We start from the raw sequence: 13257 nt of genomic DNA, 5'->3' as shown, positions 1-13257 counted from the left end.
GCTCTGGGATAATTAAAAGAAAGAAATAGCCAAAATCTTGATCTGTGCATTGTTGATATTAATTTGTATATACTAGAAACCTTCCTTCTGCCTTTTGCTTTCGCACGTTACTGATTTTTGGTGCATGATAAGCTGGATTCTATTACATTACCCACATGCACACGTGCAAACCACAAATGTCACACTCATGTCGACACTAAATGAAAAGTCAGGGAATCACTAAATCGGTCGAATGGTTATCCATCCAGCAGTTGTTGACGTATTTCACTAAAAGGCAAACATGTCAATCTGCTGGTGGCAGAAAAGTCACCAGTAACATTCACCCTCATTCATCCTGCACCATGGTAATCCATCAAGTATCTGTAGAGGTATTTGGTAACACTTTACATCCCCATATTAATAAATCATAATAGATAAAAAGTAATAACGTAAACACACAGATTATTTTTTATAGACTGCAGTATAAAGAGATAACTAATGGCAATATCATTGAAAATGAGATCAATAAACTGAATGTTACTGTTGTTATTGTTTGCCTGAATTAAAAAATGCAATTGTGGGCAACAAATTATATTATATTATATTATACTATACTATACTATATTATATTATGCTATATTATAAACTTGTAATTGAACAATATGTATTTTTTTTTACTTTTACAGAATTGTCAGTTGCAACTAAATACCAGTTCAAGCTAAACTTGTAGTTTTGCGAACCGGAAAGGGGGTGGGTTTTTGATTTTGTAGTCAAGCTTCTTGCCGAGCGTAGACGATCTTTGTTTCAAACATGGCGGCCAGCATGTGAATGTCATGCCATGTCAATCCACTGCCTCAATGTCTTCATGTGTGTTTATAGTCTGTGCGTGAAGGCTGACATGTGAACTACATGTTGCGGGATTGTGTCTTCATTCACCGCAGACACGTAAGAACCGGGAGCAACACAACTCTGTAGCTGCACTGCTGTCACATTAGCATTCTAGCTAACCAGCTAACCGGACGGAACAGCGATGGAAGCGGACCAACAGATCAGAAACGTAAGTCACATGTTCTTCCACTCGCAGCTCCACCGAGTTCATGTGTTCGTGAACGTGTTAAATGTTGAGTTTGAGCGTGTTTGTCTCTTATAGCTGCGGGATTTCCTGCTCGTCTACAACCGGATGACTGAAACCTGCTTCCAGCGCTGCAGCAGCAACTTCAACTACAGGAACCTCACGATGGACGAGGTACCAGCACCACAACAGATATATGTGTTAGACTCGTTGTTTGTGCTTTCCTGTGTTTCTGATCACTTTACCTCCTGATTCTTACTTATTCAATACGTGACCAGAAGTATACGGACACATGAGCAGCACCTTAAAGCCTATGTTACGGTGGCCGAGAGAGCTCAACCCACTGCCAATACAGAAAACACATGCAAATAGAAAAAACACTTGAAAACTCAGAATACATCTTGCTGCAAAAAGTCACAACACATGCAAATACAGAAACTCTCTGCCAAAACGACACCGGAAATGTTTCCAGGAGACCCATTTCCCATTATTGACGGTGAACTAGCTGGAACATCAAAATGGATCACATAATGACAAAAATAGCCAGTGGCGTCCATGATATGAATAGCTGGTAACAGGTTGGGTCTGGTGGGGTCAGGTTTGCAAAATTGGTCCCTTTGAAACTCTGTAGAAATGGACTCATGACCTGATGTTGTCTGTTCAGGAGCGTTGCCTGGACAGCTGTGCGGGGAAGCTGATTCGCTCTAACCACCGCATGATGGGCGCCTACGTGCAGCTGATGCCTCGGATGATGCAGCGCCGGATGGACGAGATGGAGAGCAAGGCTGCGGAGAACGCCATAGCCGCAGAGGCAGCTGCGGCTGCATCTCTGGAGCTTCCTGCTGCAGACGCCTCATCAGCATCTCAAATCCCTGTCGACGTGTCTCTACCCCCACAAATACCTGCACTGTTACCCTCTGTAGCGACTGATGTTGGACTAGAGGCACAAGGCTCAGTCATAAAGCCATCAGGGTTAGATATTCCTTTTGAGCTGGATGCTGCTTTTTCCAAACCCACTGCAGCCACAGAAGTCAGTTTCTCAGCAGCCACTCTGCTCACACCTGCAACTGAAGCCGTGAATCTTCCAGTATTTAATGAAGCTGCCAGTGGACCATCTTTTACAGAAGTCTTTCCACAGCTGCCCGTAGCCAGTGTCCAAACTGAGTCAGTGAGCTCAATGCCTGTGTTAATGCCATCTACAACATCCTCACTATCAGTAGACATGCCTGTGTCAACTGTCTCTGCACCTACTGTGTCGAGCCAAGAGAGAGCGCCAGAGGCTCCTCCTGCGTCAGGCCAGTAATGATGCCCAGTCTGGGTGGAGTCCCAACTCCCACCACAAACAACCTGAATCTCCCAAGTTACTCATCACTGATCGTTCCAAATGTGATATTATTCTCTGTATTGCTGAAAGGAATAGTTGATACGGAGATTAACATAAATTCTAAAATAAGTTGTATGATAAAATCATGTCATATAATCTCTCCATTTCTCTCCAATGTGAGCATTTGCTTTATTTCTGTGTTTTCACAACATATTTTAACAATGTGTTTTTTCACAATTAGTTTTTACAAAACTAACTTGAAAACCTCAATATAGACTCTGGCAACTTGTGACAGGGGAAGTCCCATGTATTATAATACTATTTTGTTTTATAAGCAGCAATTACAAGAATGCATTTGTTCTAACTGGATATGAGTGTGTCTGTGCAGTGGTAGTGACCGGTCTGCAGTCATGGATTGTGGAGTCCTGGTCGAATAAGACTTGAGTCTGGACTTTCAAAAGCCTGGATGGTGCAGTCTGATGATTCTTGACACAATTGTTGAGTAGTTTGACAACAACAGCAAGAATGATGATTATCACTTATAATAAAAAAATAGTTTTCAGTCAAGTTTTCTTCTTCATTTAAAATGCTCCACTATAAACATGTTGTATCTCCTGTTTGACAAAATTAAAGGCTGCCTCGCGCCCCTGGACGTCCTAATGCAGCAGTGGGCTGCAGCGTGTACTCTCTGTGTTGTGGGTGTGAATTCAGTCCATGAACATCATGTCCTGCCTCTGCACTGTGCATGTTATGTCTTCTCTAATCCAGCAGCAGAACCACTGTAAGCGATTTTAAAGCATTCCTAATGGTTCCATTCATCCACCGCAAAGTTTTTTGATGTGTCAGATGACAACTGTGACAGATTGTGGTAGATGGTTGTTTACTACGAACATGGTTCACTCAAACCATTGTTTTGATAATATGGCCATACCATAATCAAAAACCATTGAGATTTACTGTCCCTTTCAGGAACTAAATAGAAGTCTTTTCAGTGGCACATGGAATAAGTGCCATTTCAGTTTATAGGTCTTTTTCATGGAAGACATTTTAACATGTCAGTGGGAAATGCAGACGAGTGAATAATCAAATTAACGATTGTCTACGCTCCGATTTTAACATCAGCATCGATTGACACCAGTATGAAATGTGAATTTGCTAAAGTCAGATACTTAAATGCAGGCAAATAAATAAGATGGTAAGTAAAATAATCACCTTCTACATTATACTATATTCCTGCAGTTCATTATTTTCCATGCACACCATATATTTACAAAAAGTTCTGTTGTGACACATCATATTCTTAGATAAATGCTCAGATTTATACTATGAATTTATGCTCAGTCATGATCAGTTAATAAATCACTTTACATACCTCCCCTGCAAAATTTGTTCAGAATACAATATATAAAAGAAGCTGAATAAGAATATGTAACAATACATTATATACAAAAGAAGATAAAGAAAATGCATGAATAATGCTTAAATAATGCATTTTAATGCGAGGGATGTAACTAAAAGTAAAACAAAGTTTCTTTTGAAATGAAGAATGTCAAATTTAACATATTGTCTGAACTCCTTGTTAAATGCAACAAAGCCAAGTTAATTTACATGAATGGAGTTTTTCCATAATAATAAAATAATAATGAGAAGAAGAAGAAAAGGAAGAAGAAGTTGAAAATGAAGAAGGAAGAAGAAAATAAAGAAGCTGAAGATGAAGAAGAAAAAAGGAAGAAGTTGAAAAAGAATAAGATTATGATGATGATGAAGAGGATGAAGAAAAGGAAGAAGCTGTTGAAGGAGAAGAAGATGAAGAAGAAGTTGAAGATGAAGAAGATGAAGAAAATGAAGAAGTAAAGGAAGAAGAAGATAAATCATATGAAGATGATGAAAGGGAGGAAGACGTTGAAGAAGAACAAAATGACGAAAGGGAAGAAGAAGTTGAAGAAGAAGATGATGAAGATGAAAAAAGGGAGGAAGACGTTGAAGAAGAACAAGATGATGAAGATGACGAAAAGGAAGAAGAAGTTGAAGAAGAAGAAGATGATGAAGATGAAAAAAGGGAGGAAGACGTTGAAGAAGAAGATAAATCATACAAACTCCAAGGTGACATTTACTCATGCTTCTGGGTTCAGCGTCAACGCATTGTCTCCAGCAGGGGGCGCTGTTGTGTGGGTGTCCCGGGACAGTAGCTCCTCAGCAGTAGCCCACATCAACAGTGAGGATCGGGGCGTGGACTCAGCGACCATTCCCTTAAATCTGAGGAGACGACCGACGGTGGGAAAAAAGGAACTGAGGAGAAGAAGTCGACCGTTCAGCTGCTGGTAAGATCCTTCACAGCAGTTTTTTTTATCTGGGGGGTAAAGCTTTGTGTCCCCTGTGAACAACAGGTTTGGTTATGGATGAACTTCACTTTGACTTTTCTAACAATAGATTTCAAAGTGATCCTTGAACAGGCCAGCCCATCCGAGTCCGAGAGGAAATGTGGGATGTGAAACTATTTTAGTCCTTCAGGCTGATATTCAGGCTTCATGGTTTCTTAAAGTCGGAATCAGTGGTAAACTCCTTTAGAAATAGGATGAGGATGAATGTATGGGAATGTACCATTAACCTACAGCCTGACTGGTAATGGTTTTCACTGGTTTTAACTGATGTTGTTGGTTATTAATATTTTCTTTCTCTTATCATTCTTATTGTTTGTTAATTATTGTTATTGTTATTGTTATTGTTATTGTTATTATTCTTATTCTTATTCTTATTCTTATTCTTATTTTTATTCTTATTCTTATTCTTATTCTTATTCTTATTAGTAGCAGTAGTATTAGTATTAATATGAATGTTCTTAATACACAAAGTACAAAGTGCTTCACAACAAGAGACATAATTGTTAAAATGGTTAATATCGGTTAAAGTTGAATATTCTTCTTGTTCTTCTTCTTATTGTTAGTATTATTAATGTTCTTAATAACTTATAACTTCATTTATAGAGCACTTTTAAACACGGTACAAAGTGCTGCACAATAAGATAACTAATTTTTAAAATGGTTAACATGGGTTAAAGGTTAATATTCTTCTTCTTGTTATTCTTCTTGTTCTTATTATCATTATTATCATGTAATGTTATTTTTATCACACATTCATTTCACCTCATGGACATTAACTCAGCCAATAAGGCTCATAAGACACTGACAAATGTTTGTCTGTTTACCTACTTTTATCTTCCCCCTGGAAAATAAAAAGTGCACGGCAAAAAATGAATCTGTATAAACTATAACAAGATTCTTTGTTCAACACTTATTTTATTTCACGCTTCATGCTCCTGATCCTGACAGAGATTAAAAGAGCAAAGAGTCAAGAGGGGACACCGGCTGCATAACCATGGATGACATCTTCACACAGTGTCGGGAGGGGAACTCGGTGGCTGTTCGCCTGTGGTTGGACAACACAGAGAATGACCTCAACCTGGGGTAAGGGGATATATACCTACACACCCCTCACTCATGATGTATATACAAAGCTTTGACTGCAGTGGCACCAGCTGCCTGTGTCTCCTCATGGATGTGAGGCTCTTGCTGTGTAGTGATGTCAGTCTGTGCAATAACAGCCTGGAGTGCAGTTTCTAATGATCGGAGGAGCAGACGTACCACATTTGGTATGGTAGGTGAGGGATTCTGTGCTGGTGTGTGTGTGTGCTGGTGTGTGTGTGTGTGTGTGTGTGATCCCTGCTTCAAATAGTTTCCATATTGTGCTCTCCCAGCCTCTCCACATACTGCTGAACAGTAATTCCAGTCCAGTTTGTACTTTTTTCCCCTTTTCTTCTTGGATTTCTCCCCATATGATGTCATACCCAAAAAACGTGTGTGTGTGTGTGTGTGTGTATAAAAGCAGTGGGAGATTTACGGTGGTTGTGGGATGACGTAAGTGACTCAGACGAGAAAATATAACCAAAATCTCGTCCTACAGACTTCAGATTGAAGGGCTTCTTTTATTTGGTTGGCAGAAAATTAGCCCATTTGATAATAGAATAATTGTTTTAAATTAAATAACTGGGGTTTTATACTGTTGGTCAGACAAAATATCCACTTTAAAAACAAAAAATATATATTTATTCAGAATTTGTGACCACAAACATAATTTTTCTAAAATACAAGCAATTGATAGATAGAATGGATTTAGTTTTAAATTGTTAAGGATATATAGTTTTTTTTTCCTGCCTGTTTCCATAATTTCCTCGCTGCAGAGGAGCTAGAGGATCTCATGACTTGGTTATCTCATTCTTGGGCCAGGCCATATATGTGCAGTTTGTTGACGTTGACTCTGAGGGCTGTGAAGCTGCTGGCCAACCACGCAGCAGCCAAGACCATTTCCTCTCTGCAACTTCCATACAGGGCCAGGCCCTCGCTGACAGAGCTGCAGTCCCACATAAACATCTGAGAGACCAGTCATTATGCTGGAGGGAGGCCTGCTTTGACTGAGGAGGCTCAACTGTGTGAACTCTTTCTCTCAGAGAAACCAATTATATGTTTTGTATAGGAAAATAAATGTGGCTGAGTAGGAACTGAAATTTCAGATCCCCCCCAAGAAGCAAAACAACACAGGAAGACATAAAACACATTAGACTGAGGATCCCTCTGAGAATTTTCTGCTCTGTCATTCCTGAGCTTTTTTCTCCCTGTTGCTTTTTATAGCACAGACTGTGAATTGTCTGTGGAACAGAATCGACAGGGAATGTGACTAACTGCTGTTTCACTTCGGTGTGAGCTAGTGCTGCAGCTTTTCCCCACAGCCCTGTTCAGTTTTATTGTTAAGTACAGTGTAGACTTTGTGGCTTTGCGGGGAGTTGCGAGAGGCCACGGCAGCTGCCTTGTGGGGGTCATCTCATGTAAAGCACTCAGCTGGGTGAAGGGGCCGGTCGCACGTAGGTGATGGTTTGGCTCCATGTGGACTGTGGCAGCGCGGTGTACACTGTCTGTGTGTTGGTGTCTTTATATGTATATATATAAATATGTTAGCAGGCATTCCAGCTTGTGCAGACATATTTATCACCGAGCCAGTCGTCAGACGGGTACAGGCTGCAGGCAGGGAGAGGAAGCATGCGCTAAAAAATGTCTAAATAAAGACTGGTAGGTAGTGGGTGTCAGAACCTGTGTGTCAGAGAGACAACCACACAGATAGTATTTTGTCAGCTGATACTTGCTGAGGGTCTCACTAACTTACGCCTCAAAGTAACAAGTATGTCCTCTTTTGACTTTAAAGCGATAGTTCACCCAGAAATGAAAATTCCCTCATTATCTCCTCACCACTATGCCGATGGAGGGGTGGGTGAAGTGTTTGAGGACACAAAACACTTTTGGAGTCTCAGGGGTAAACAGTGTTGCAGCCAAATCAAATACAATTGAAGTAAATGGTGACCACTTCTTCAAACGTATAAAAACAACAGAAAAAATAATAAAATTCCTCCATACTGCTCCTGTGGTGTCATCCAAGTGTCTGTAAGCCCCGACATTTGAATTGGACTCGAAACTACGTAATTTATACCTTGTTTTTAGCCCAAATGTTCAGCTAACAGTGAACATTTAAGCTAAAAACATGGTGTAAATGATGCGGTTTCGAGTTTTTTTCTGTTGTTTTTTCTGTTTGAAGAAGTGGTCACCGTTTGTATTAAATTTGGCTGCAACGCTGTTTACCCCTGAAACCCCAAAAGTGTTTTCTGTACTCAAACACTTCACCCACCCCTCCATCGCTATAGTGCTCATAAGATAATGAGTGAAATTTCATTTTTCGGTGACCTACCCCTTTAAAGTGTCATAATCCAAGTCAGGCCAAGATTGCTGAGCGAGTAATTTTGGGATTTGACCGTCTTTGCTTGTCGTTCTCTTTGTGCGTCTTGTGTTTTAGTGACGACCACGGCTTCAGCCCCCTGCACTGGGCATGCAGGGAAGGGAGGAGCGGCGTTGTTGACATGCTCATCATGAGAGGCGCTCGCATAAACGTAATGAACCGCGGAGATGACACACCGTTGCATCTCGCCTCCAGCCACGGACACAGAGACATCGTGGCTAAGGTAAGGTTGGCTAAGTCAGACGTATAGTGTGGGTTCATCTGTCTGGAGAAATGATGTTGACTTTGTTGGTCCGTTTTCTAACATTACATCCTGTGTGTGGCAGCTGATTCAGTGCAAAGCAGACCCAAATACAGTCAACGAACATGGGAACACACCGCTCCACTACGCCTGCTTTTGGGGTCAGGATGAGGTTGCAGAGGTGCGATACAAACACACACACACACAGACAAACAATCTGTTGGCTAAAAAAAGGCCCTCTTGTGGGGAGAAATACACAACATAGTCTCACCCCTCTTTCTATTCTAGGACTTGATGACCAGCGGTGCCCAAGTGTGTACGTGCAACAGGTATGGACAGACACCTCTGGATAAGGCCAAGCCCCACCTCAGACAGCTGCTTCAAGGTCAGAGGTCATTTGTCGGCATTTTAACAAATTTACAGGCAAAAAAAATTGCACTTTATTTTATTATGTTACTTCTTTTGTGTTTGTTTTATAGAAAAGGCAGAGAAAATGGGCCAGAGTACGACCAAAGTCCCCTATAAGGAAACCTTTTGGAAGGGCACCATGCGAACACGACCTCGTGAGTAGCAGGCGTTTCATAAACAAGGAATTAATCAACGTATCCAATCATCAGACATTTGATTAATTATTCATGTTTTCGCTCTTTCAGGTAATGGCACCCTCAACAAGCAGGCTGGTATTGATTTCAAGCAGCTCTCTCTCCTGGCAAAGATCAATGAAAACCAGTCTGGAGAGGTCGGTGGCACTCTGCTGTGTGTGTCAGTCTTTTTTAGAATCCTTTCAGCCCCTGTGTTGTTGACCACACTGTGTGCTGTGTCTGCAGTTATGGCAGGGTCGGTGGCAGGGGGATGAGATCGTCGTCAAGGTGCTGCAGGTGAGAGACTGGACCACCAGGAAGAGCAGAGACTTCAACGAGGAGCATCCCAAACTCAGGTTTCTGGCCCTTAACAGTGTTTCCTGTATAGAGACGTCAGGGTGCATTTTATGGGCGTAATGGGGGTAAAGTGCCGCAAAATCTGTTTGCTTGCAGAAACTGAGGCTAATGCATTTGGCTTGGCAGGAGTCTCCTCTCTCTTCATGTCCGGGTATAAACACAGTACTAAAGTGAGGTTGGATGTGATTGATTGGTGCTGATTGAGGTCAGAGAAGGTGGGATCTTGTGCAATGATTGGAGGAGTTTGTAATTGTCGGAGGTCAAAAGAATGGGTTGTGGTTGGTGGTGTGGTGAAGTATTACTTGGCTGTGTTTTCACTGTGTCATGTGTTCTGCTTGACTGCGGAAAACAAATCCCACAAACATCCCTCTGTTAGTAAGCATGAGGGCCGGCATGACATGAAATTAAATTCATCACAGCTCAAATGAAATCTTATTTTAATTTTGAATCATGTTGGTAAGTGTTGCAATGACCCGTGTTGATATTCTTGTTTCAACTTTCCTGGCTGCTGCACAAAATTATTACCCAAAGGTAGAATCAGGCCGATATGATTTTTCATGGCTGATGCTGATACTTATATTAGGGATTGAAAAATGTATATCGGCCGATACATACAAAAAAACAACCGGCAATGAATCTCTTTCTGAAGAAAATTTGATTGAGGCTGGATATCTTATAGTTTAAACATAAAATGTATTAAATATTTTAAAAACACTAATTTGGAAAATAAATTATTCTAAAACCCATTTTTTACGTAAAATGAAAACATGATTAAAGCAGGCTCTTCCCAAAAGGCAAAGCGTTAAACCATTGTAATGAAGAAAGTGAACTCATACCAGCAGGTTCAGACAGATAATCAGAGAATAAAAACTCGAGGGCTGCAATAGAGCGCATTCCTCAGCTAAGGCTGATGGCCTATCTCACCGTGTTGGAAAAAATCCACAAATCGGCGCATTTATCCATCTCAGATGCCGTCCATGAAATTTCTTGGAAATCTGTTGTGTTGTTTTTGAGTAATCTTGAAAAAAAGAGAAGACAGTGAAAAGAAACCTTGAAACAAAACCTTAAAAGGACAGGGACAGAGAAGAGTCAGAACAGGCCGAGTCAGAGAATGATTTTCAGTGAGTGCAGAACAATGTGCAACTGGAAGAGCTTGGCAGTGTGATTCCATGTTGGCTTTAGGTTTTGGCCCTTTTTTAAGAAGTGTTGCCAGCATAAAGAATTCTGAGCATCCTGAACAATTCAGCAGCATAGAGCTGCAGATAAATACATAAAAAATACTGCAATTCAAGATTCTCTATTTACCTCAAACCAGACATAAGACAAGTGCACAGCAGAACAAACTTACATTGCATTTACAACACAAATGTAATATGGAATGCTGTGGGTTTCCTAAGTATGTATAAAGGCATTAAGGTATTAAGTAAAAAATGAAGGAATATATAGATAAATATGGTACAAACAGACATGAGGATATTGCATGCAACTGAATTGAATTGCACATACTAATAAATGACAGATGATATAACAGAGATGGTGTAATGTAATATACTGTAAACAGGAAGTATATTGCACACATGGTTCTCAGTTAAAGGGAAGTCTTTATTGCCTGCAGCTGATACAGAGGTGGTGAACAGTCATATGAACTGTCAGAGCTTCCTTCTTTCTCTCTAGAAAAAGCTTCTACTCGTCTTGCTGTTTTTTAAACGGGTTTCCTCTTCATTCCTAATCAGCTGATAAAGACTTCCCTATTCGCAGTATATAAAAATACTAACTTTTTTCTTTCTTTTTTTAACATCACACACACTTTCTGTCTGTTGCGTCTCCGTAGGATCTTTTCTCATCCAAACATTCTGCCTGTTCTTGGGGCCTGTCAGGCGCCTCCTTCTCCTCACCCCATCATCATCACCCACTACATGCCGTACGGATCCCTCTACAACATCCTCCACCAGGGCACCAGTAAGTCAATCAAGTATGGAATGGAAATGGATCTTAAACCCACCATACTCTCTACTTTTCTTTCTGGCTTCATTGTATCATCCTCCTCCTCTTCCTCAGCTCTTGTGGTCGACCAGAACCAAGCAGTGAAGTTTGCATTGGATATCGCCAGCGGCATGGCTTTCGTCCACACCTTAGAACCAATGGTTTCCCGGCTTCACCTCAACAGTAAGCATATCATGGTGAGTACTGTCTTTGACCAGGAAGACCTCGTTCAGGCCTGCTGTTAACATCCGTCCTGAGATCCGATCGCTCAGACCACATTGGGAGGGGATGTGGGACCCATGTGGCCACATTCTTTGTGCTGTGTGAAAACAAATGTGTTGTTGACCACCGATACTCAGCGAGCGTCTTCTGACCCGCTGCAGTTTCACAACGAATTTTAATAAAAAGTATTTTAATGACTCTTTGTTTGTTGTCACCATCACAATGTCAGCACTGACCAACACATAATGATTGACGCTTTTGTTAAATTGGTAAAATGAGATTCATTCAGCCCCTCCCGACTCCTCCCACTCTCTAGCTCGAGTCGACACACAGATACACACACATTGACTCACACCCACACAGGGGTCACAGGAGACACAATGTCTCTCAGGACGGATGTTAATAATACCAGGTCTGAACAGGGCCTAAAAGAGTTTAGTTTATTAGAGCCACTACCCACTCTGAAGCTGATGTGATTCACCTGCAGATTGATGAGGACATGACAGCCAGGTTAAGCATGGCGGATGCAAAGTTCTCCTTCCAGTGTCCGGGTCGTATGTACTCTCCAGCGTGGATGGCCCCTGAAGGTATTCTTTTTTTTTTCCCTCTTCGCCCTTCTCACTCCCGTCCACTTCATATTCCCCATAATGAGTCATTCATTTAAAAACATCCTGAACTCTATAATTTATTCTTTCTTGAGTGGTAGCCATGCTGTGTCCATATGGTGTGTCACCCGGGTTACGGGATACAAATAAACCCTGCGAGTTGTCCAGTTATATTCATGGTTTTCCACTTCCCTCTTTGTTTTGTCTTCAGCGCTGCAGAAGAGGCCTGAAGACATCAACAGGAGATCTGCTGACATGTGGAGCTTTGCTGTGTTGCTATGGGAGCTGGTCACCAGGGAGGTGCCCTTCGCTGACCTCTCACACATGGAGATTGGCATGAAGGTAATTGGGTGCAGCGTTTATCCACCCACAGGCGTATGCACAGTACTCACATCCTTGTCTATGTATTTCAAAAGATTTTGACTTCCGCCCTTTTCCCAGGTGGCCCTTGAGGGTCTCCGGCCCACTATTCCTCCAGGGATTTCCCCTCACATCTGTAAACTTATGAGGCTCTGCATGAACGAAGACCCGGCCAAGAGACCCAAGTTCGACATGATCGTCCCCATCCTGGAGAAGATGCAAGACAAGTGAAGGCATCAGCTGCAGCATGTACTCTCCTGCTATTATGTTTCTTTTTAATCATCAAACCACTCGTATCATCACTTCAACCATGTATCCGCTAAGCTGCTGTAAATAATGTCAGAGACCACTTCAGCCACACAATTCAAATCTGCTTTTCGTGTATAATTTAAAATTGAGGTATAAATGTTCTTTAGCGTATCTCTGAGCTCTTTTATTATAATGCTGAATTGAAAATGCTGGCAGACCTTTAAGTCCAGTGTGGATTATATTCAGCGATATGTCAGGCACAATTGCTTAGAGACTGATCCAAAGAAATGTGTATAGAAACATTGCTTTTATACACATCAACAAATGCCAATGCAATAAATATTTTATATTTATGACAAACCCTCGTTGTTTTATTTGAGGACATCATCGTCCTCCGAACAATGGTTAGCCTGCTGGAAAATGTTCATCACTGGATGGAGTTTGCA

The 13257-nt window shown here is 41.3% G+C and overlaps 2 protein-coding genes across 4 annotated transcripts; both read left to right on the top strand.

The window, feature by feature from the left end:
- Window positions 1-759: 759 nt before the first annotated feature.
- Window positions 760-2942, top strand: timm10b (translocase of inner mitochondrial membrane 10 homolog B (yeast)). Its single transcript, XM_035179307.2, has 3 exons — window positions 760-1036; window positions 1130-1225; window positions 1716-2942. Exons 1-3 carry the CDS (start codon window positions 1010-1012, stop codon window positions 2352-2354), a joined length of 762 nt encoding a protein of 253 aa, XP_035035198.1. The 5' UTR covers window positions 760-1009; the 3' UTR covers window positions 2355-2942.
- A 1615-nt stretch (window positions 2943-4557) lies between these two features.
- Window positions 4558-13171, top strand: ilk (integrin-linked kinase). Of its 3 annotated transcripts, none has more exons than XM_047343624.1 (13): window positions 4558-4696; window positions 5705-5839; window positions 8271-8436; window positions 8540-8635; window positions 8743-8839; window positions 8934-9017; window positions 9108-9193; window positions 9282-9391; window positions 11224-11351; window positions 11451-11572; window positions 12085-12184; window positions 12414-12544; window positions 12644-13171. In XM_047343624.1, exons 2-13 carry the CDS (start codon window positions 5751-5753, stop codon window positions 12791-12793), a joined length of 1359 nt encoding a protein of 452 aa, XP_047199580.1. In that variant the 5' UTR covers window positions 4558-4696; window positions 5705-5750; the 3' UTR covers window positions 12794-13171. The 3 variants fall into 3 exon arrangements, with proteins under 3 accessions (XP_047199580.1, XP_047199581.1, XP_047199582.1); XM_047343625.1 differs by having other exon boundaries at window positions 4560-4696; window positions 5681-5839; XM_047343626.1 differs by lacking the exon at window positions 4558-4696 and adding an exon at window positions 4762-4997.
- Window positions 13172-13257: the final 86 nt, after the last annotated feature.

Source organism: Hippoglossus stenolepis, chromosome 15 (genome assembly GCF_022539355.2).
Source record: "Hippoglossus stenolepis isolate QCI-W04-F060 chromosome 15, HSTE1.2, whole genome shotgun sequence".
Taxonomy (NCBI): Eukaryota; Metazoa; Chordata; class Actinopteri; order Pleuronectiformes; family Pleuronectidae; genus Hippoglossus; species Hippoglossus stenolepis.
The sequence above is the reverse complement of the archived record's forward strand: the minus strand, read 5'-3'. Positions and strand labels throughout refer to the sequence as shown.

What these genes read in the sequence shown, in the direction of transcription:
- timm10b (XM_035179307.2), top strand. Translation starts at nt 1,010, where the DNA reads ATGGAAGCGGACCAACAGATCAGAAAC. An exon ending in CGGACCAACAGATCAGAAAC is followed by an intron (nt 1,037 to 1,129) that starts GTAAGTCACATG and finishes TGTCTCTTATAG; the next exon opens with CTGCGGGATTTCCTGCTCGT. An exon ending in GGAACCTCACGATGGACGAG is followed by an intron (nt 1,226 to 1,715) that starts GTACCAGCACCA and finishes TTGTCTGTTCAG; the next exon opens with GAGCGTTGCCTGGACAGCTG.
- ilk (XM_047343624.1), top strand. Translation starts at nt 5,751, where the DNA reads ATGGATGACATCTTCACACAGTGTCGGGAGGGGAACTCGGTGGCTGTT. An exon ending in GAGGAGCATCCCAAACTCAG is followed by an intron (nt 9,392 to 11,223) that starts GTTTCTGGCCCT and finishes GCGTCTCCGTAG; the next exon opens with GATCTTTTCTCATCCAAACA. An exon ending in ACATGGAGATTGGCATGAAG is followed by an intron (nt 12,545 to 12,643) that starts GTAATTGGGTGC and finishes CCCTTTTCCCAG; the next exon opens with GTGGCCCTTGAGGGTCTCCG.